This window comes from Notothenia coriiceps, unplaced genomic scaffold (genome assembly GCF_000735185.1).
Source record: "Notothenia coriiceps isolate Sejong01 unplaced genomic scaffold, NC01 NC01_scaffold00023527, whole genome shotgun sequence".
NCBI lineage: Eukaryota > Metazoa > Chordata > Actinopteri > Perciformes > Nototheniidae > Notothenia > Notothenia coriiceps.
The window spans coordinates 410,426-434,205 of record NW_011356228.1 but is presented as its reverse complement, the minus strand read 5'-3'; the positions used below and the strand labels follow the sequence as shown (position 1 = coordinate 434,205).

The window sequence follows — 23,780 nt, the reverse complement described above, 5'->3', positions numbered from 1 at the left end:
TTATTCACCCACTCAGGCAACAGAGACCGAACAGCTTGGACTGCGATTAAACTGTCGATTTTCATTTCAGGATAGTCAAGTAATCGTCACGTCTATACAAGATATGAGGATAGGGAAACACGGCCGTTAGCAGTTCTCCAAAACCTAAGGATGGGACGTCTTTGTTTATCCAGTTTTGTCCAAATTGCAAACTTATTTTGGCAGCAAATATTCACTTTTGACCACACATTTTGTATTTCACAGGTTTCAAATGAATTGTGTGTCGATTGCCTATAATACTATTTCATTTTATATAGCCGATGAGTGTGATTCTCTCACAATAAAAGCTATCAATAGTGGAAATCAGAAGTTATTGATCACAGCCAGAGCACGGGTAAGCATTATTATCTAAAATAAACCCTGAAACGGACGGGAGAAAATGAAACACACTCAACTCAACACTCAAGCTGTAGAAACAAGTAAACTTTTGTATTTGATAAAACATCCGGAGGGGATGTTTAGAGAAATCTACCATGGTTGGAAGTCCACAAATCACCAAACACTTAGAATGTTAATTATCCCAGCTTTAGGTTGTTTGTCTGAAAGCACCTGAGGGCATTTCCCAGAAGACACGCTGTCACGTGAGGCTTCAGCTTGGTCACATGTTTCCTAACATCTAGTCTTCTACCAGGGAGTCAGTTGTAACAACATCTACACACATAACAGATAATGTTTAGCTTTCTTTCATATTTGGTCATTAAGCTTTGGAGAATTGGCTGATTCTTTGACCGGTCTTCATCGGGAAAACACCTACGAATTGTATGCACCATAATTCAAAAGAACGAGGCGGGGTTTTATCATACTTGGCTTTACATAACAAAAGCGAGTGCTGGCTATTCAAAGCTCTATTCTGCAACATCTGCAACTGAGGAGCACAGCTGTGTCGGATTCAATTATTAATGAAGTTATGGCTTTTTATTCATCATTTGTCCCCCATGTCACCAAACCCAGTGAATCATAAGGGGTGAGAGAATGGGAGCATTTCTCGTCCCTTGGCACCGTTACTCACATGACATCTTGTTCCAGTTAAAATGCACTTTAAAAAAATGCAGTTAAACTGGTCATTAAAAAGATATTCAAACTTATTTCTGACAATTACAGTGCTGAGGGGGGTTTCAAAGGTCACAGTGACACTTTTAATGGATTTCTTGCTTCTTAAGTTAGAATTGTTGACACGATAATTAGCTAAATGCTATCGCAGATATGTAGGTGTACAGCTAACATATTTTTGTAGGGTAGCTTTTTGTTTTAAAAGGTTTACTGTTGTCAGAAGGGCTGAAAAACATACACATTGAGTAGTTCCTCATCTTAAATGATTTGCCTTCATGTTATCAATAGAGCTTTTATACTGCCGGTCAAGTGTCACTTATTGACCTAAAGGCGGAAATAAAGAGAAAAGGCAAAGAAGTGAAAAGAAGATAAAGGACCAACGTTTTGGGAGAATTTCCTCTGCTGTGTTTGGGTTCCTTGTTTGCTAGCAAATATTTATCATCTGATATAATATTGCAGGCTAAAGGGCTTTATTTAGGCCATTAGCATAGCAACTGTACCACATAGCCTTTGGCCTTAAACTCGCTATGTCGTCAGAATGTAAAGAAGTGGAAAATCCCCCATTCTGTCATTATTTCAAAAATGGTTATCACTTAAATAGCCTTGTAGCCACATAACATAAGTGTAAATTAAGCCTTAATTGGATGTTTTTATTTGGTGTTATGGTAGTATTTTAGCCGCCACTAATGGATGCTTGTCTGCCATTTTGACTTAGTTGTGTTTACCTCCACCAAGGAGATGCTGTATTGCTGCTGTGTGAAATTCCCAATATTTTCCTATTGGGAAATAACTAGGATGCTGACATGAACTGTTGGAACAATAGCTGCTTATAATTACAGTCTGCACAGGAAAAAGGCATAACTGACAGCTACGGCACCGTACGGGAGTGTTATTTAATTTTAATAAAGCAGCATCCAAGGGAATGTTCCTTTGATTGTTCCTCTATAAATACCAACAAACCTCCGAGCCATTTTCTAATTCGTTCTGTCTCCCACAGCAGGAGGGGAGACTCTGTTGTGTTGCTTGTTTGTCGGCTTGTTTGCCGTCTGTGGCTGAAATCTGATAATCGGTCTGTGGGCCACAGCTGTTGGCCTACCTTCCTGCCACAGCTGCACTGCGTATATCATCAAGGGCTATTAGCCGGCAGCGGATTAGCCCCGGACCAGACTCTGCCCCGGCACTCTGATCCGCCTGCTCTACCCCAGATTTAGGCGAGGAAGAGGGGGCCAGTGTTCACATCTGTTTGCACCCTACCTCACACGGATAGATGGTGTTTAAGTCTTGCTCCATCGACAGCCATTTTAATCTCTCATGGAAAAACTCTTTGTGCATCAATGTAGCTAACAACTGGGATACATTTACATTATATCTTATACAATATTGTCCGCTTTATAAAGATGGCTGACTTGGGCTACTACAACTTTTGATTATTTTCATCAATTTATGTAAATATTCTGTCTTTCAAAATAAACAAATGCTACTTCCTTTACAAAAACAGAAAAACTTGTATGTTTCAGGTACATATTGAACCTTGTAGGTAATTATTGTATTTAACAACTTAGCATGTCATGCTAGCATTTGGGCTACCCAATAAGTCAGACAATGAAGGTCAATCAGTCCACCTGATGGACTGAAAAGATCTCAACAACTATAAGATGGATTCCTACAATATTTGATCCAGACATTCATGACTTTTAGAGGATTCATCCTGCTGACTTTCCCCTGACTTGACCTTTAGCACCACCAGCTGACATTTGTCGCTCGACTGATGTATCTGGACATCTATTGGATGGATTGCTAAGATATTTGGTACACACGCCTCAGGAAGAACGGAAATACCTTCCTTTATTTAGCACACTCTGGTCAACATTTCAGTTTGTTTATAACTTTGGTTTATAATAGAAAAATCAGCAAACTAATGACATTACCATCAGACTCAGGTGTACTTTGTGTTAAATGCTAAGACATAAATTACGCTTATTAACACCCTGAACAAAGATGGTGAACATGGTAAACATTATACCTGCTAAACATGTTAGCATTTTCATTGTGAGATTTGTTAGCATAGATTGGTCTCTCCTCAGTTCAATACTTAGCATTTTTTTTGCTCTTCTTCTTTGATTCTAACATTGTTGACTGCCCTGCAGAACCAGGAGACACGGTTGTCCCGTGACATCTTATTGTGGCCTGGGGGGTAAACAGTGCATCTCTTGTCTGTCTGTGCTCTTTGGTGGTGTTTGGCCCTGGAGTGTGTGTGTGTGTGTGTGTGTGTGTGTGTGTGTGTGTGTGTGTGTGTGTGTGTGTGTGTGTGTGTGTGTGTGTGTGTGTGTGTGTGTGTGTGTGTGTGTGTGTGTGTGTGTGTGTGTGTGTGTGTGTGTGTGTGTGTGTGTGTGTGTGTGTGTGTGTGTGTGTGTGTGTGTGTGTGTGTGTGTGTGCTGCAGCTGAACAATTGATAGATCTCTTCAGTGTCGAATTTGTATACAACCTTTTCCAGCACAGCCAAGTGCATTCAAGCCTGCAGGAAAGGCATTGACAGGCCTTCAAGACAAGTCCATTTAAAGTCAGTGAAAAGTCTAACATCACTTCCTTTTCCACATCATAACAGCAGCTGTCAGAGCTCCACTCGCTGAAAGTACTCACATGGGGAAATCCAAGTGGAAATGTGCATTAAGAAGTTACGCCTTACTTCAGTTCCTCTGTGTGTCTAGTTGCTTAAAATATGCGAGCGTCCAAATGGCCTGTGGGAGTGGATACACCTGTGGTTTTGGAATAGCTGCTCGCTCACCCAGCAGAGTCCAATAAAGTGTGAAATTCGAGACTGGTCTGCAGACAAACTTCAAGGAATGCTGTAAAGCTCTGAAGAGGCTGTGACTTTGGCCAGGGAATCATGACCGAGCGGTTGAGCAGGAGTGTTACTCAGAGGCTAGAAAAATAACTTTTCTTTAGATTGCGCGTGTTTATCAAGGGAGCAAATTCTTTGGCAGATTGCCCTAAAGTGCCTTTACAATGTGAGTTGCTGGAGGGTTAGGTAGCAAAGCTGGCAGGCTTATCAGCCGATCAGTGATAAGTGAAAGATTTAAGATAAAAGCTTGGAGTAGTTTATTTTAGGTTATCTTTCATCAACCTACGCAGTGCTGTTTTGTTAGTTGGTCTTTTTCCAGCTGTTCTAGTGTCGTATTGTAGAAATGTGATGAATGATCAATACTCAAACACTCAAAGCAACAAAGTATTCTCTATAAATTACCAAGGTTTTGCCTCATCGTCTCAATTGGGAGGATTAGCTGTCAACCGAATAACTTGATTGGGCATTCAAATGTTTGTTGGTAAGGATGTTACTTTGGACATTATTCTAGCTTGTTGTATGCCAAATGAAAATATGTTGAAATAAAAAGAAATAACCTGCAGGTTGATAGGTCCTCCATATAGCTTTGGTTGCATCTCTGTTTGTAATTATTGGCATTTCTAGGAATAAAGGATACATTTGAAGCCAAAATCCACAACCATTTATAATTGTTCCTCCAACCCTGACTAGAAATATGTTTCCTGAGTTGTAATGTTTTTTCTTCAGGAAACAACCTGTTTACTCTTTTTGTTTTTCTGTGGCATATCAAACACAATGAGAAACAGGATGCCAGTTGTCATTTTTGTAATCATCAGCTGCAATTCCTCCCACTATTCCCCTGTTAATAGCAGCTGCTTCACATGAATAATGACTTCCTGACTGGTAGACACAATACAGATAAAGGTATGCAGCTTTTTTTTAATGGTACGTTTGGTGAGTGCAGTCTAATGCAGCGGTGTGTGGGTGGGATAGAGAAAACATGCACATTGCTCGAAGAACAAAAAAAAAGTAGTGCGCTGAGAGTGAGAGAAAGAGAGAGCAAGCATCGCAGAGGGAAGCCACCAAATGAAGTGTGAATGTAACGCTGCTGCATGCTCGGCTTGGATTTTCGCCGGCTGCACGCATGCGTGTCAGTTCCTGTGAGATCTGCGGCAAAGAGACGGCGTCTTAGCAGCTCGGCGACTTGGCTTCATCCACCGTGTGGCCGCACTACACTCAGCACAGGAAGCACACAGCTGAGCAGTTCATTTCTCTATCAGAAATCTGCATGCTAATAGCAGCAATACGTTATGGAGTAATCTCTGACTAGTATTGACGTTCTTAGAGGCCAATAACATTAGCAAGTCAGGATTTATGCATTAGATATAAATCAATTAGAGCAGATATCTTACCCAGTGACTCAGCGTGTGAGTAATATTTTCCTGAGATTGTTGTATCCCCGCTGTAAATGTATTTTATTCGTAGTCAAAGTAACATCACTTGGTGATACTGTGCAGAGCAGGGACTGTTGACATTTCATTGTGGTTTGGACTTCCTTGTGGGACATTGAAGTGCTAATGGGAGGTTGCCACAAATGAGAATTGAGTTGGCTGCAAAAAGCGATGCATCAACGAGCTGCATGCTGGAAAATCTGACTCTTAAGTAGGCTGAGCAATACAGGAAGTGTTGCTATCATGATAAGCTGATATTTGAACGTACAGGCCAGGGGTAATATTATACAAGGTATCAGATCTAATGCACTCAGGCAGTGCTATTTCAAAGCCTTTTGGTGAAAATCAAATGATGGCATGAATTGCTCTGCAGCTACTTTTTTGTAATAACTGAAATCCTTATCATTTTGGGCTAGCTGTCGGTCGGTCAGTCTGTCAGATACTTTATCCAGACTGAAATATCCTAACCATCTAAGCTATTGCATGTCATTTGAAGTTATAATTTGACTCTTAGTCTCATTGATTAACAGAATACCTCATGATAAAGCATCTTGCCAATGACTTAAACAAAAATCAAACACGAGGGGTATGACAATGACAAGGTATAATGTTAGTTTTGCAGCTCCTTGTACTAAAAAGTTGCTAGATGGCATCCAAAATGTTCTTATTTCCCACTATAAAGAAGAACTATAGTTATATACTAATCCCAGTTTAAAAAAAGACAGCTGCGATGGTTAATCTAAAGTAGGTTTCATGTTGATACAAATTTGGGATCCTCATTCATTTGAAAACCATGAATAAGACGAAGTGTCATTCATACTTCTCGTTTTTATTATCCATTTCAGATGCACTACATTAGTCATGTGGTCGTTCTGATACACCTCTTAACCAAAACCACTGGCAGTCAATCGCTCTCTTTCAGTATTTCCGTGTTTCTGTGTTTGTGTCGAAAAATAGGCCATCCTACCTCAGCTGCTTTTGAAAATGTTACATCCTCTCATTTTTCCCATTCCACTTGGAAATCTGAAGGCCTCTCCTGCTGCAGACCCAGAAAAAAAGGATGTGCATTTGTGTCCTGCCAATGAAAGCAGCTCCCCGCCCTTCCTGCTTGACTCATGCCACATAGACTCAACAGACAGACACATAGACTCGACAGACAGTGATATCCTCTTTGACTTGTTCATATTAACAGAACGTGAAAAGCCATTATTGCTGTAATGTTCAGTATGTGAACATTTTCTGTATTCAAGTGTATCTTTCAGTTTAGCTTTGAGTCAGAAAGGATGTGACTGAGTGAAACAGGAATCAAACACACATTCCCGTTTCTTCTTCTGGGAATTAATCAGCTTAACAGCAATTCGGAGAGCTTGGGTCTCTGATCTTATCTGGGTGAAAAGTAAAATCTGCCACAGTGGCATAGTTCAGTTCTGCTGACAAACAGAGAGCAGAGTTAGTCAGAGCTTCCCAAAATCTCCACGATGAAGAATGTTGAGCTGACGTGTGACACGGCCACACCACATCTCCAAGGTTACCGTACAACCACAGCGACAGTGCGATGCCAAATGCCGAAGTGGGAAGGATGAGTTCAGAAAGGAAATGAGAAAGACGACTAACGGGCCATGAAAGGGACAGAGCAGGAGTCTTAAGAGTGGATCAGCAGACGAAGAAAAACACCCAGAAAGCGTCTTTTGTTTTACTCTCCAGCTGTCAGCGGAGAGCAGTTAGTGTCATTAGACGGAATGCTGACGACCCGGGACAGGACACCGACAAGCCTGGCCGCTTCCTGCTTCCTGTCAAAGGACGGCTGCAGGGGAAACGGCAGTGCTGCTGAGTGAGGATAAGGCCCGGGGCAGGAAGCGTGAAGCTGAGACGGCCTCCAGTCAGTCATGCCCAGTCACTTCAACCACCAATCTCCCCCAAGGATTCAACCTCAACGGCATGACTAGGTGCGGTTGTTTGGGAACCAGGAAGTCAGCCCTATTAACCCCTTTGGTCATATGGGTTCTTTCAAGGGTTATTTCTATTTTAACTTTGAAATAACAAACGGACTCTTGGGAATGGCTTGGTTTGTCTGACCAAACGCCCAGAACACCAAGATGTTAGCTGCACGCTCCCAATGTTTGTCGGTTTTTGGCACATCTCTGTTGGATTCATGGACTAAGACTATACTGTTTTGTTATATTTCCCATCTTTAGCAATCATGTGCCAGGTTTTGCATAAAAGGATGGTGATTTCCCCCCCACTCTTTGTCCTCAATCAGTCTGCTTTCATTGAAGATATTTGTTGACGATGAAGTGGTTTGTGGGTGCCAAGTGCTCTTCAACTGATATTTATCTAAACCTGCATCAATTGCAGCAGTCATTTAAAAAAAAAAAAGCTGAACTATAAAAACTTCCCTGCTTTCCAGCCTTTAGAATATAAAGTGATGCATTTACTTTTGGTTATTTATACTGTTGAACAAAACAATAATGTTGAGTTATTGACTATTTGATTGCTTTTTTAAACCACCAACTGATAATCTTACATCATCCAATCTCATGTCAGATGGATCTATGTATTTGGTGTCAACCTTATTGACCTTACAATCAATACCAAAAAACAGCACTCAATACTCTGAGGCATCAGTCCACCCAGCCTAATCAAAGCTCTCAATGTTTTAATGATTGCCTTTGTGTGCTTTAAGAAGTGAATATTTCACTTAAAAAAACCATGTTTGAACAGTATTAAAGAGCTTTTCCTGCCTCCTGAATTTGACCGTCATACATTTGACAAACTTTCGGAGCTCACGCTGGGTATAAAATCTGTTCCTTCTGAGAAACCATGCGCCACCACCGCCCTTCACCTCCTATAAGCTGGCCCTTGACCTCCTTGGCTCCGTTTCTGACAGACTTCTACTTAAAAGCATTCTGACACTGACATGTTGACTTTCAGAGCACACATGGTTCTTCATGATAGATATTTCTCAGTGGAATAACAAAACTTATTTTATCCCTTGTTTTTTTTCTCTAAATAAATCGTTTGCATGCGTCACTTGGACAAACGAGCGCAGATGTTTTGGCATTGTCACACTTTCAAATCCCCCCGGGTTGATTGGGAGCTTGCCATTGGTTCCTGGCAGACAGATACAATTTAAATATATTCAATAGTTGTCTGCCTTTTGGAGAGCTGAGTTTGGATGCATTCTTTCCTGTTGCCAAGGGGTTTGTAAAGCATGTGTGCCAAGACAGTGCTATTTCATTGATTCTTTTTATCCCACTAAAAATATGAAGGATAAGAGCTTTAACAAACCCTATCTTCAAGATACATTGGTATCATTTACCATTTAAAGAGTACTGGCCAATGTATGAATGAGTCTTCTGTCTTTGTATACAACATAAACAGCACAAAGCATTTCTTTAATCAGATTCGTATGGACAATCTCACCATAAATCCAAATAACAAAACAGCTAAAGAAGTGAATCTGTAAAGGCTGTTATATTACTGCTGAATATGTAATTACAAAAACAGACAGAGTGGATTATGGGTGACCCCTTGGGTGGCGGTGCCAGCTGCTCTCAACATGAGCACCACAACGCCAGGCAGCCTGCTCAGCCTCTTGTTCGTGCTCTTCATCCTAATCAGCACACGGCACTGCAGCCTCTGAATAATCACAGATTGACTTTGAAGACGTTTCAATGAAGACTGACTACTGAGTGACGAGGGGGGGGGGGGGCGGGTTTGGTGTGTTGCGGAAAGAGCGAGTGACGCAGCTTGTTAGTAAATGTGTCGGCTGCTATGGGGATCTAATGCAGAACGTATCCAATCATTTAGCTGGATTCGCTGCTATATGAAAAGAAGTCTGCGGATTTATGTTTTATTTGCTTTAAATAATTCACGTTTTAGTCTATTAATAATTGAAACTATCTCTCACAGTTACAAGGAACCTCATGGTGACGTCTTCGAATTGTATTTGATCTTTGAAAACCCAAGATAACCACTTCGCTTCCCATGTTTTCGGGATGAGCAACCTGAGCTTTGTAATCTATTAAGTATGTTTTTATGCTCTTTGAAGATTTTAATTATAGTGATTATTGAGAGAAAACCCATTTTGGCCAAGATAATGGTACTACAAACATGCACAAGCTTGCCTTGCCACTGTTTAGCCAAACACAACTTAATAATGAGGGGTTGTGTTGGGCAGCAGAGTTCCCATATCCAGGGGGATCAAAGGGTCTGGCCCCCGGCAGAAAGGGCCCTGCAGCGGGCAATCTACTGCTGCCATAATTGGGGAAGAGCCATGTAAAGCTGTCCAGGGCAGACTGGAGAAGCCTTAATTAATGTGCAAAAAGTAATTAGCCTTCTGTTGAGTGTGTGCGCTTTTGTTCTTAACCGCCTGACCTTGATGTAATGGTGTGTTTGCTGGTGTTTATCATCCATTACAAGCAAACATGGCAGTAATGCTTCCATTCCCTCTGGTTAGGATGGTCTGCATATGAAATCATTGTACTGTCAGGACCAATTAGTGTGATGTCTACCAATACCAGCTCACATTTTAAATCATTTAGTGGAAAGTCATTCCGGTGCGTTTGTGTTTTACTGAGTTTCTGAAGCATCTCCCGATGGTCTCTGCTCAATATAAAATAATAATAAACGTCACACAGACAGACAGCGTTTTGTATGACAGGTGGTTTCCTTGTTGTTGCAGTGGTTGTTGAGCACGCAGCAGGAATAAATGCTTGACCTCAATTTTGCTGCATTCTCCATTCATGAGGCAGATCGGAGCGTCCTGTAGCATTTAACTTCAATAATCCCAACAAAGAAACATCCTCCTTCTATTTCATCACACGGTGGTTACAGATGACACTCTGTGAAAAAGGGATGGTAAATAACTGCTGTAAAGAGAATAACAGGGAAGGTGTTGTGGAATAATAGAGTTTTATCACTTATTGGACATATCGTGCTTGTGGACAAATGCATTGGGATTTTGTATCCATGCAGGCATAATGTACTTTCATGTATGCATTCAGAATGTCCTCAAAGTCAAATTAAGTAAACATTTCTTACCAAGAGTTCAAATTGTTTCCTTTACTGAAAATAAAAAAATAAAAATAGCAGTTAATCTGATCACACTTTTTAAGGTTTAAATGTGGTTTAAATTAAACAATTGCCAAACATGTAATCAAGTGATTGAAAGTATCAGACAGTCTATTATCCACATGTTTTAATAAATGTGTCAACAACAATGTACCATATTCACAAATAAGAGCGCATTATATCTGCAGATTGCAAATTATTCCTTTGTTATTAACATATAATAATATCATCGTAAAATATATTCATTGAAAAAGGCAATAAAAACAGCAAAAAAGCTCAAACTTAGAACAACATTAACAAATGCTTACAGATGAGGTTATGAGAAGAAAACAGTATTTGAATAAAAATGAAAGATTATTATAAGACTGGTTGAAAAAGAAAAAAAATGGCTTAAAAATCTAAATGCAATTGTAAGAATATCTGCTAATTAAAAATGTCACATGTCTTCCTCGAGTGAAATGTACTGTGTTTAGCTTTCAGGGCACAAATCATAATGTGTTTGAATGTGTTGTAACTTCAGATGTAGTTGAGTTATTCTCTTGCAGGGAGTAAGCTGAGCGAATACGGGCACATGCTGAGTCTTTCTTTATGTGGATGATGTTTATGATGATGAATTTTCCTTGTGCGTGAAGCAGTTTTAAGCGAGCGGTAAATCAGTTCAAGGGTCAACCTAGAATGGCTTTGTCTTAAATAGCGTTGCAGGATTTTCTCTAAATATAGATATGAATCTTCGCTAAATGAGTTACCACCAGTGTTATGATCTATGGCGTCTTTGGAAGTGGTTTTCTATTTATATTGGTCATTATTTCAACTCCTATGCGCTTTGGGTGCTGAACCCGGAACATTAATCTCTAAAAAATTACAATAAAGTGAGACGGATAACTCACAGTAACAATAGGTCACTGACTGTGTTTACTTTTCTAGCATTAATATGTTTCATTATGAGTAATTATCCTAATAAATATCCTAAACAATTAGAGAACCTGCTTATTTATTTAGCTTTGAGCACAAAGGCTTTGCTCCAGCTGTTAGAATTGAAATAATAAAAATGCCATATTCAGGTCAAACACTGTTTCTTAGCTTTACTGAATATGAATGGTTTGAATTACTGAGCAAATATTGTGTTAATGCTCTAAATTCTTCAAGTTTGCTGTAGCATTAAATCCCCATTATCCCTGACGTCCTTTGATATTAATGTCTTCAATATGTTCTTCAAGGATGAATAGATTTTTAAAAGCTTCCTCTCCTTTTTTTTCTCAGGCGTTGGACCAGGATCGAACATCTCTGCAGAAGGTGAAGAAATCAGTGAAGGCCATCTACAATTCAGGACAAGGTGAGACTGTCTGTTCTAAATATACCAGGCCTTAGCATGCTTTAGCTGATGGTTGGTTACGTACTCATAACCCTTTCCAAAGAAAACCCCCAGAGGATAACCCAGGATCTCTAAGATATATTTAATACAAATGCTTTTTTCGTTGTTGTCCGGGACATTGCCTTTTGTGGAACAGATGGCGTTTTGTGTTTTCAGGCTGTCCCAGAATCCGACACCTGAGTTTGTTTTGCTCGTTGCTGTGGCACGGATCCTCAGTAATTTTCCACAGAATACTTTTGAGAGCAGTCTCCACCCTTTAAATTGACAGTTTCAGCTGCGTGTCTACCAAATAAAGTGTGGTTGCCCTCCAGAGAAAAGACAGACTACCTTACTGCCAGTGTGACTCTTTGTATGAGAAACTCTAAAAGCCTCATAACAAGTGGAACAACTCAAGTCAAATGTCTTAGTTCAAGCCACTTGCTTCAATAGTTAGTGGCTTTGGCTAAACCTAGTGGTGTTGAGCAAAAAAAAACTGTATATGATCTCAAAATAGAAATAAGAATGGGATGTTTTTGCCACCTGCAAATGTAAGAAATGGTTAGAATCTGAGAAAAACAACATTTTGTAATCTTTAAAATATCAGTTATGGTTTATATGGAGACACAACAACCACATATATATGAGAAATAGAACTTAATATGATTGATTTCTATTACAAATATATATAAATAAAGGCACGTGGAATGTGTGGGCAAGTATATGCTAACACCATCTACCAAAGCTAGCTAGCATAGCCACCACAGCTAATAAAACCTACTATAAAGAGAGCTAATTGCTGCTAGTAAACACATTAAATGGCTGGAGCAGACCATAAATAGTGTCAAAGATTTGGTTTGATTCCAGGAATAACATTCACACACACAAATACTGAATCCTCACATATACATTCAGTATTTTCTTGGCCCATACATGCCAAACAAACTAGGTTTTTGAATTTCAGTATGCCAAAAGATCAAAATGGCTGCTGCAGGAAGGAGCTCTGCAGGGTGTTACTCTCACCTGACCTCCCTCTCAGGACTCTTCCTCAGACTTGGCAACCGCGTGAACATCACTCCCCCTGCAGCCCCTCCCCATCCATCACAAGGACAGATGATGCTGCTGTTTGACTGATGCCTCCAGCTGCCGCTCACAGAAAACCACACGTCTCGTTATGCTGACATTTCCTGCGTATCAGCACGACTAAATATAGTCAACATTTATAAAACGCAGTCTCTGTGGAGCAGCACTGATCAGAAATTCCTGGTGAAGGTCACGTGTTATTGTATTACTTAAGTTGGTGCACTGATGAAGGACCTTTCCATTGGAAGGATGTGTTGAATATTTCTGCCATTATTATGAACATCACAAGTAGATGTTAGAAGATTTATAAGCTTTTTTCCTCCAGGTGTTTTCCTGTGTTGCTTTTTTCGAACAAAGAATGGCATTTCACTGATTTCCTTTTTTGTTCTTAGCCCTTTTTCTTCAATTGTCTTTAACTTATATTCTTGTTGTAACATATATCAAACCGTTTGGATATTCTTTTAAGAGCTGTGACCCACGGAGTCAACTTCACCAGCAAACTATCTGTATTCAAATGTAAAACAGACACTATGTGATAAGAACACCGGCCATCTTTTTGTACTTGACAGTTTTTAATATTCAGATCTGCGGACACATTTCGGTTGGTAATACAAAGTGCTGAGGTTTGACACCCAGCCAACCATTACCTTTGTGAGCGTTGCACCTGCAGCTAACCACCATCAAGACATGCAAATGCTATCGTCCACTTCCTTCCCTGTACACATGCTAACCATGCTAATCATCAGCCAGACTTCTGGGCAGTTAACTGACCAGTGGTTGAACCTTCTCCTCTGTTTCCCACACAGACCACGTCCAGAATGAAGAGAACTACACTCAGGCTCTGGATAAATTTGGCAGCAACTTCATCAGCCGGGAAAACCCCGACCTGGGTACGGCTTTTGTCAAGTTCTCCTCCCTCACCAAGGAGCTGTCTGCCCTGCTGAAGAACCTGGTGAGTCCAACGTAATGTCAGTCAAATGTTTCAGAGAGCTCTATGTGTGCTTCTCCTTACATGGATAGAAAGAAGAATACTTTCTGAAGAGAGTTTCTGTCTCTACTTCTAAGTGGTTTAGGATTTGGTGTTAAGATTAGGATTAGAGTAGAGATGAGGCTAGTAGTGGGGAAGGTCAAGAGGTTATTAATGCTGATTCCTCACAGAATAAAGGTTCATCAGTCTCCACACTCAAAACTGTAAAATGTGCCTACACAGTGAGTGCTGTCATCTCGTTTGGACGGTATAGCTGACTGCGGCTGTATCCACCCCCCGAGCTTTGTGTTATTTCCCCCACTCGCAGCTCTTATCTTCCTGCCGTGGATTTCCCCTGACGTTTCTGTTGAATAATGTGTCCTGTTTGAATCCTCTGTGAGTGATTGTTGTTAGAAGAAGAGCCAGTCGCCGCTCTCTCCCTCTCTTCCTGTGTGGCTGACAGCGAGATTAGACTCCATGAATACACTCGGCAGCACCAGGAACAACTGTGTGTGTCCTTAAACGTTCCTAAATCATCCACCAGTTGGCGCTACTTTCATACCTGCAAAGTGAAATGATCCCTACTCTTAGTTTTCCCCTAGTTTCTATTTTGAGTGTTTTATTGAGTGACTTTTTTACACTTCAATATCTACGCCCCTAAGGCTGCTGGTATGTGCGAACGCTGCAAATGAGAATTGATGAATTGTGCTTGTCCTAGATGTTCTACATGTGTTATCGGCTTAAATGTAAGGATTTTATAGATGCATTTGGCCTTGGCTTTATCAATGGAAATTCCCCCCTTTTTTTGATAATGCTGCACTAAAAGACCCGCTTCCAGGATGCACACCGGCAGCCGGCCAGTAGTGGATTGATCCTGACGTTGGACATATGCAAGACGGGCACTTAAGAAGCACATTAGCCCCCATTAGGGGTTGTTTACTTCCTTGACCGTGTGTCTGTGCGGACTTGGCTAACAACAACAGGGACTTAAATGCTTCGTACTGTTGTAAATGACCTTCCTGATCCTAATGGTTAGAGCTGCTGAGCAACCCAAGTACTTGGCAACATGCTAATTCTTCAATAGACTAACTTGCACTTTTGCCATTATGTTGCCGATGACTTCAGTCAGCCGTATGCAGAATGTGTCAATGATGCATTGTGGGTTAAAGGATAAGGCCGGCTTGATTTTTCTCCTCAAAAGACAACAATTTGAACAATCCACCTTTCTGTACTTAACAACTGCCATTCCGTGTCTACGTTACTCAGACCCATAAAGCTGCACTAATCAATATTTTATATTACCAATGAATCAAATGACATGTCACCCAGTGTAACCATGTGGATCATTGATGTTTTTTTATAAACAAAACAATGGATCTCTGGAGTAATGAATTATATCGAGCAACACAGACAATACTTGTTTGTGAGATGAGTCCAGCCTGTGTGATGTTATCTGTGATTTATTGTGGCAACAGCTACATTCTAACTGTAATTATAAATGTGTGTGTACTCAAAGCTCCAGAGCCTCAGCCACAATGTCATCTTCACTCTGGACTCGCTGCTGAAGGGCGATCTGAAAGGCGTGAAAGGGGTAAGGTTTACTGTAAAACATTTTCTCTTCTTGACATTTTTTTCTTCCCTCCCCCGCTCCTCTCACGGCAAAGGCAGGGAAAAAATAAACGCCTCGTCAGCAGATCTCTCTTTTAACCACTGTAAGTTGAGTGTAAGCGAGAAGAGGCCATGGACACGGGGGAGAGTGCTCTGTTTAAAAGCTCCCACTGTAAATCTCCCAGAGAGTAAACACTGTCTTTGAGTTTTGCTTGAGGCGGGTGGCGAGTAACTGGGTCATGAACCGTTGTTGTTTGGGGTACAAGGAGGGGTGCGGTCGCTCGCCAGACGTCCAGAGCATAAATAAAATGAGCGGAGGGAGGCATTTGTTGGAATTCTGGTAGTGATCCAACTCTGCGAATAACTCCGTCCCCACGGTGACCTCTCTGTTTGCTGATGCTTGTCCTCCTTTGTTCCCGCAGGACATTAAGAAGCCCTTCGACAAGGCATGGAAAGACTACGAGGCCAAGTTGTAAGTGGATAATTAAAGTTGCACTTTTGCTCATTAAAGATGAATAATGAATCAAACAGGGTTTCTAATGCAGCAGTATTGTTTGCGTCCGCCAGAAGATATTGCATACACAAACCTACACTGATGATGTAAAAATATACAAGAATAGTCATTATCCTCTCCTGTGTGACAGTACAAAGATCGAGAAGGAGAAGAGAGAGCACGCCAAGCAACACGGCATGATCCGCACTGAGATCACCGGGGCTGAGATCGCCGAGGAGATGGAGAAGGAGCGGCGTCTCTTCCAGCTGCAGATGTGCGAGGTAGGTTGTGAAATGAAGCTACGTTAAAATACATTTTTGGTCGGCATCAAACATCAGAGGAACCCAGCCGTTAGCCAGGGCCACATTACAGGTTAAATCCCCACAGCACAGCATTGTGATCCGTCCAAATATCCTCTTTTATGATGCTGTCTCTTTGTAAATCACAAATTCACCCTCACAATGAAGCGTTTCATATTATTATTTTTGTATTTGTATGCATTATTTGGACTGAATGGGGACATTATATAACCGTTTTATTATGGCTCATGACACCCAAATCCAACCGTTTCTTTAATGTGGTTCGTCCTTCTTTGAAGCAACTTGAACCCGCCAACGCAGTGCTATTTTTGGTTTGAGCACCCACTTATTAAAATCATATATGTATATGTATGTAAAGTCTTCGGTACCAGCTGCATTTAAAGGGAATCTTAAGCTCCAGTTGACTTTTTTTCTCTCAAGATAATTTGAATAATTTAGAGAATATCTTTAAAATTCCTGCAGCTCCACATGTAGGGATTACAGCAGCCCCAAAAGATACATTAATTAATGAGCAACGCACGACTGAATATAACATTAAACATCTCATGGCCAGTGATGAGTTGATATTTGAGCAGCTAATAATAAAAAGTAAAACTGTTGGACATTAATTTAAGCGTTTTCAGATGTTCTTCAAGTTCAGTGGACTTGTTTGCTTCCCAGCGTGTTGTGACACAGTTTGAGTTATCTTCCATTTTATCGCTCAAAGACTAACACTTAAAGAAATCCGACTGCTAGAATTAAGTGTAAAACAAATGTGAGTTCTTTATGTGCTCAAGAGACTCAGAACAAACTGTTATATCTCACTTTCCTTTGCCAAAAATCCTCTCTAGTCGTGGGTGGTGACGCCTACGCCTTGTTCACTGTTTTATCCTGTTAGGATTTTTGACTCAAATTACATAATGGGCCGATGCCGGTGCACTGCTGCTGGTTGTGTGAATTATTCACAACAGAACTTGCTGCAGTCCTTTTGTGGCCTCCCATGCTGAGCTGCCCTCCTCTAACGCTGAGCTGCCCTCCTCTAACAGTACGTGTGTCCTGCACAGTATACTGTATAGAGCCCTTACCAAAAATGTAAAACACTTTTGTTCCTTTTGCTCATATTTCCCACCTGTGTTCACACTTTGTAGTCTGCCGCAGAACAGGTCTTTAAGGATGTCAAGTTTATCTGAATGTTTTCGAGAAAGTGGTAAAAATCAAACAAGTGAAACGGATAAGAAAACAACAGAAGAAAAGATAACTCCAGCCATGCTAACAGAGCTAAGTGCTAACATTAGCATGCTCACACTGCCAATGCTAACATGCTAATGTTTAGCAGATATAATGTTTTCACTCGCCTGGTTAATTATTAGCCCAAAGTAAAGCTGCAGTTTACTGATATTTCATTAGTTTTGCAGTATATGGTTATCTAAACGCTAAAGAGCCACATCAGTAGCGTGGCTTAAACGGGAATGTATTAAAGTTAATTAGAATCGTCACAGTATGAACCCTGGCATCAAATAAGAAACCCTTATCTCCAAATCATTTGTATCCCTTTTCGTGATGCCAATTGCAAGCTCTCTTGGTTGTCATGGTCAAACACAACTGTATTTCTTCTATTTGGTAGATATAGCTATGTAAATGATGATGTAAATATGCTATAGATTCACTAAGGTGCTGCGGGCTGAAACTCAACCCCTGTTAATTAAGGCTACATTTGTTAAAAAACAGATAGACACATACGTTTTTAGAAGCATGTTTTTAGGATGTTGGACCAACTGAATCTAAGAATATGCGTATCATGTTCAAACTACATTAACGCTAGCATGCAGCTGTTCAGCCCGCACTGTATCTTTGCTGTATATCTGTCCCCCTTTGACTCTCTGTCTCTTTATGATTTTAGAATATTTGTTCAACACTCAGTGTATTTTACATTTTTGTAGTCCGCCTCCAGTTGATGTTGGATGCCAGGGTTGTAGCTCCCACGTTGTATTAGCCCTGGCTTCCTCTTTCATTGGCTGCCTCATGTCCATATTTGATTTAAAATGTCTAATGACCAGCAGAACTTTTCATGTCTGTGCGCTGACTTACAGTATGATGCTGATTTGCTGTCCTCACAAGACTGCACGAGTCCCGTGAACAGTGCATGTTGGTTGTTCCGGGCTGAAAGCAGCAGACAAAAGGCCTTTGTGGTTTTGGCCACTAGATACTGAACCAGCCTCTCTATAAATGGTGGTTAGTCGACTTTGCGGTTTTAAAAAATCCTTAAATGGCTCTTTTATGCGAGCAGAATTGAATCATTTCTATACATAGGCTATATGATGTGTTTCAAGCCAAGTACAGTTCAGTGTTTAGGTTAAAAAAATGTAAAGCCAGATATCCCATCAGCTGCTACTGTATTTAAAGAATCATTGCTATTGAGCCTCTGATCTGACCAACCTCTTCAGATAGCGGTTTCTTATTGTGCCATATGATATAATGTAATAAAGGAACCATCAGAATGATTTCGCCATAGCTATCTTGTTATTCTTTAATATATTTTGTTACATTTGGAATGATATAGCCATTCATAATTAGTACTTAAACCATTTTTTTTGGCATTTGATGTGAGAAGGTTTTTATTAGTCAAGGATTTTATTGTCTGCGTTTGCTAAACACCCTCATCATATCTGCGCACTTTAACCATTAGCATATACTTTATTGATTTTCTAGATAATGTACTTTATTTTGCTAAGGTATACGAGCTGAAGCAGTTACTTCAATAACTTCAATTCACCATTTGAGTCTTTGTATTCAAAATATGAAGTCCCAGCTTTCCGTATATGTTGCTCAGTCAAAATCATTGATGTCAGTAAATTGCAGATATTTTGTCTCAAAGCAATTTCTTTGAAGACGATTCAAGAATTGTTAAAGCATTTCTCTATTCTCTTTTGACGTTACCATTATAGGAAATGACAGCCTTACAATATGAACAACTTTGATACCGGAATGATCAAATTGCACATTAAATACCTACTTCATAGGCGAAACATTTTTGTGTTACATCATCCACAGAGTTATGTGATTTATCTGTAAACCAATAAAAAGAGGAGACAGAATAATCAAGACATTTCCTAAAATCAACAGTCATCAGAAAATAACTCGGAGCGTTGCTGCTGTGTGAGGGCGAGTTGCTGCAGTCAGTGGTACAATCTGTTCATCCCACTTAACCTCATTTCTCTGTGTGTGCGTGCACTCTCACGCTCTCTCCCTCTCTATGTTACTCAATCACCAGATTACTGGATGCTCTCCCTCTCTCGCCCTTTTCATCCCCGCTGATGGGGAAGGAGTGCGGAAAGGCCGGGCTCAGCGCTCTGCATTATGTCCTGCTCAGACACGGCGATGCTGCTCGTTCGCACAAAAGAGTCCGAACACGCACATTGCGGCAGCGCTCTCCGAAAACACTGAAGCCGCAGACAAAATGTGGATAATCTCCCATCCAACGGGCGCTGTCAGCCAGACAAAGGGACAGCACATGCATGCATACACACGTATACGCACATACACATGCACTCATGCGTACACATGCATCCTCGCACGTGATGTAAGGAGCAAATTGAAACAGTATGTTGGAAGCTTTTGTGTGGATGATAAAATCTCGCTGTGAAGCTAAAAGTGGTCTGACTCTTTCAAAAATCTCCATGCTGTAGGATAAACTCAGATTATTATATATTTGTTTGTTTTGTGGGAGCCTTGCCTGAAGATTTGTTGTGAATGTTCAGACACTCAGACTGAGCATGCCGTCTACAAAGCACTTCCTCTGGAGGCTTTTCTCTCTTTTTACGATGCAAATATCATCCTTTTTGAATCTTTTTTTAGATCAGGGCAGACTGTTCGGTATTTTCCTGTACTGAAAGTGTGTTCTACCACTTAAGTCCCCACTCCCGGTTTCAAGGCAGTCATGGCTCGTACATCAAAGCTTTCTCAAAGCACTCAGACGCGATTATCATAATGCAAAGTGTTCATACTCTTCAGTGTCTATGGCAAGGCAGAAACATCTTTATTCTCTGTAACAGCTCTGCCTCATTAAACCCAAGAAAAAAATCATTTCAACCCACCCTGAATTTCAACTCCTGACTGAACTCTGCACTTCTCTTTTCCTTTGCAGTACCTGATCAAAGTAAATGAGATCAAGACCAAGAAAGGAGTGGACCTCCTCCAGAACCTGATTAAGTATTACCACGCTCAGTGCAAGTAAGTACCACCTTAATCCCCCTGAACCCGAATCTGTGAGTCTCCCCTGTTGTGTGCATCACACCCCCTTAGAAATGTGTCAGAGAAAAAGGTTGTGTCTCTCTCCGTCTTTGCAGCTCTTGATGTCAATTTCCTTTTCTCCTGTATGATTCACAGACCTTGAGGGTGCACACGTGGGTATATATAGCTCTCATAAATATGCACAGGTCATCATCCAGATACGTTCTGATAGCTGTGGGGTTTGGTGGGTAAATAAGTGGGCGCTCTCTGTGCCAGAACCGCAGCTCACGACGCCTTTTGACAGAACGACAAATCTTCTCGCGCAGTTGCTAGGTCCTGTCATAACACCAGGACAAAACAATATACTTCCCAATGTAATCTATTCAACCTGGGCCTTGATCGATTGAAAAAAGGAGCAGCGGTGACGGATTAGCGGCAAAAAAAGCAATCGATGTGAACCTCAGGGAGGAGTGACTGCTCACAGCCAGAAAACTGTTTGTGTTTATTTTCCACGTCAGATGCTCTTCATTTAACAAATTGAGGGCGGCAATTAACTGAAAATAGTATTGGCCCAAGGAAGCACGGACACTTTCAGAAAATACATTGGTTCTTCTCTAAATAACATCCCAACATTAGTACTATATGATGTCAAATTAGGTATGTAGTGAATTACGTAGGTTTTTGGATGCAAGAATTCAATTCTAATTATGAAACAACAGCTTCCTAGATATGCTCAACTGCCTCATAATGAATGGACTGTGCAATGGCGGTCTGTGAGGCTTAAATGAAAAGTGAGCCATTGACTCCTCACCAGAATAATGAAATGAGATCATCATAAGCGCAGCAATAGAAGAAGGTTAACCAGGAAGTTGCAAGGCGGTTAGCCGTACTGGCATTTCCAGTAGAGTACTTTCTCTGCTTATTAGAGAAAATGTTCCTCTTCTTAATGAACATTATTCTTATTAGGGTCCATATTTCCCAAACCTTTACAACAGTGGTGGTGGGTAGAATGTTGTCACGGCCAAAAGCTATACCTGAAGCATAAACACTTTTACTAAACATCCTTGTACTTGACGTGGGAGCTGGATGGAGTGGGAGGACACAAGTGGGATCCTCAGTGCTCAGATTAAAAGCAAACAAGCAGAGGAGAGATGAGACGGAGAAAGTAATGAGCGGAGGAAAGGAGCGGTGGGCAGGGGGATGGAGGGATGGAGGTCATTAGCTGTGATTTGTGGCTACAGCGCCGCATCGAGGTGTGTCGCGCCGACAGATCCGTGATGGATTTCAGGATGTGCTAAGCACCTCTGCAAATCTGCTGTGGACACGCACAGCCACCATTTCTGTGCCAAGACCCAAAGGCGAGAACAAGCCCAGCTATACATTAAACATAAACTGCACCAATCCCCCCTCCCCCCCCCCCTCTCTCTGTGTGACCTTTATAGTGGCCAAAAGTCTTAACACCTGACATTTGCAAAGTAGTAATTCTCATAAATGACCGACTCTCAAATGTATTCAGTGCATGTTGATGTCAGTGAGATTCACATTTACCTTTTTATTCTCCAGTTTCTTCCAAGATGGCTTGAAGACAGCGGATAAGCTGAAGCAGTATATTGAGAAGCTGGCAGCTGATCTCTATAATGTAAATTATTTTTCATATTTTGCCTCTCTTATTGATCAGATTCATTATTGCTTAAGCTAGAAAGTGTACTTGAAGTGTGTTTTCTTTTTTGTGTGTCCGAGGTTAAAAAAGGAAGTGTATGCATAATGACCCCTTATAGAAAGTGACTAAATAAAAGAGTCTTGTTGATATGCTTTACGGTAGGTTTCAGGAAAGAAAAGGCTATCTTACACACATAATAAAAAACGTTTGGAATGGTAGAGCCTACACTGACTGCTCTCCAACATTTCTTATATAAAGTCCTGCTGTGCTTTCTCCTGAAGCAGCCGTTTTAAAGCCCTGCAGTTCTCACGAAAGGGGAAGTAGCACATCTGCAGCAACTGTCATGACTCACCTGGAAACTTCCCATATAAACGAAATAAAAAGCAAAATAAGTTCATTTTGTAGCAGATAAATTCATTTCAGTCTTGGTATTTACACGAGGCACTTTTATCAGCACAATAAACATCCCCCTGTAAACACAGCTAGTCATCTTTTTGTGTTCCTCAGATCAAACAAACTCAGGATGAGGAGAAGAAGCAGCTGACTGCCCTGCGCGACCTGATCAAGTCCTCCCTCCAGCTGGACCAGAAGGAGGTAGGCAGCTCACACACACACACACACACACACACACACACACACACACACACACACACACACACACACACACACACACACACACACACACACACACACACACACACACACTGGCCAAATGTAAACTTGTAGTAGGTGGAAATCTTAACAAGGCCCAAACCGAGACGTATCATTCTAATCACAGCAATGGGGTTCACTTAAACAGCCATATTGCTCCAGGTGCCACACGGATTTTTTGTTAGACATTTTCCACCACCACGGTTTGGAGCTTGTCTCCTGCAGCACAGAGCGAGTGCCCAGTGCTGTACCATGCTGGTAGCCAGTGTGTGGTCGGCTTTGCTGGTGACCAGTGTTGTGCCTCACTGGCTGCTCAGTGGAGAGCCCCTCACTGCCCGACTTAACACATCATCATTAAAACCCTGCCAACCCCGGATTTAATCAGAAACAAAACCTGCTGTGGTAGATTCACACATTCATTCTCTGCATGACAGCCGTTCACATTTAATGTTCACTTCCTGTAGCTTCTCTTGCTAATATCACCCACGGTAGGCACGACAGTAAAACATGCATATTGTGGATTTGATGGTACATGGGTGGGCGGCACACTTTTTCACACTCAACGCCTTGCACCTGAGATGGATCTTTCACACCTCTCCCCTCTATCTCCCCCTTTCTGCCTTCTGCTTGTCTGGATTCAAGTCTAGAAGAGTAAGTTCTGGTGCATGTTGGGCATGCTGGCATTTGTCTGTTCAGTGGTTTGGCCTTTTAGAGGCTTCAGAGCATGCCTTATAGATGTCATTTTCTTGTTAGCTCTTTGGTTTAAGATTAGACCTTGTGTTTTGACGTTTAAGTATAGTGTGTTTGTGTCTGTGCTGCATGTCTTTCAGCAGATACTCTGCATATAACTTGTGTTTAACGTTGTTATTCCTTGCGTGTTTGCACATTTTGTGTGGATTCGCACAGGACTCGCAGAGTAAGCAGGGTGGCTACAGCATGCACCAGCTGCAGGGGAACAAGGAGTTTGGCAGTGAGAAGAAAGGCTACCTGCTGAAGAAGAGTGATGG

General features: G+C 41.2%; 1 protein-coding gene across 5 annotated transcripts in view; it reads left to right on the top strand.

Annotated features, from left to right (window-relative positions):
* asap1b (ArfGAP with SH3 domain, ankyrin repeat and PH domain 1b) overlaps positions 1-23,780 on the top strand; it is a 48,510-nt gene that overhangs the window by 4,694 nt on the left and 20,036 nt on the right. For 3 of the 5 annotated variants that reach the window (XM_010781712.1, XM_010781709.1, XM_010781711.1), the window contains exons 2-11: positions 11,695-11,767; positions 13,672-13,817; positions 15,349-15,423; positions 15,863-15,912; positions 16,085-16,214; positions 20,377-20,462; positions 22,026-22,101; positions 22,630-22,716; positions 23,416-23,424; positions 23,680-23,780. In XM_010781712.1, the coding sequence (XP_010780014.1) occupies positions 11,695-11,767; positions 13,672-13,817; positions 15,349-15,423; positions 15,863-15,912; positions 16,085-16,214; positions 20,377-20,462; positions 22,026-22,101; positions 22,630-22,716; positions 23,416-23,424; positions 23,680-23,780 (833 nt within the window). The remainder of the gene's footprint in view (positions 1-11,694; positions 11,768-13,671; positions 13,818-15,348; positions 15,424-15,862; positions 15,913-16,084; positions 16,215-20,376; positions 20,463-22,025; positions 22,102-22,629; positions 22,717-23,415; positions 23,425-23,679) is intronic. The other 2 variants (XM_010781714.1, XM_010781710.1) reach the window with 1 other exon arrangement.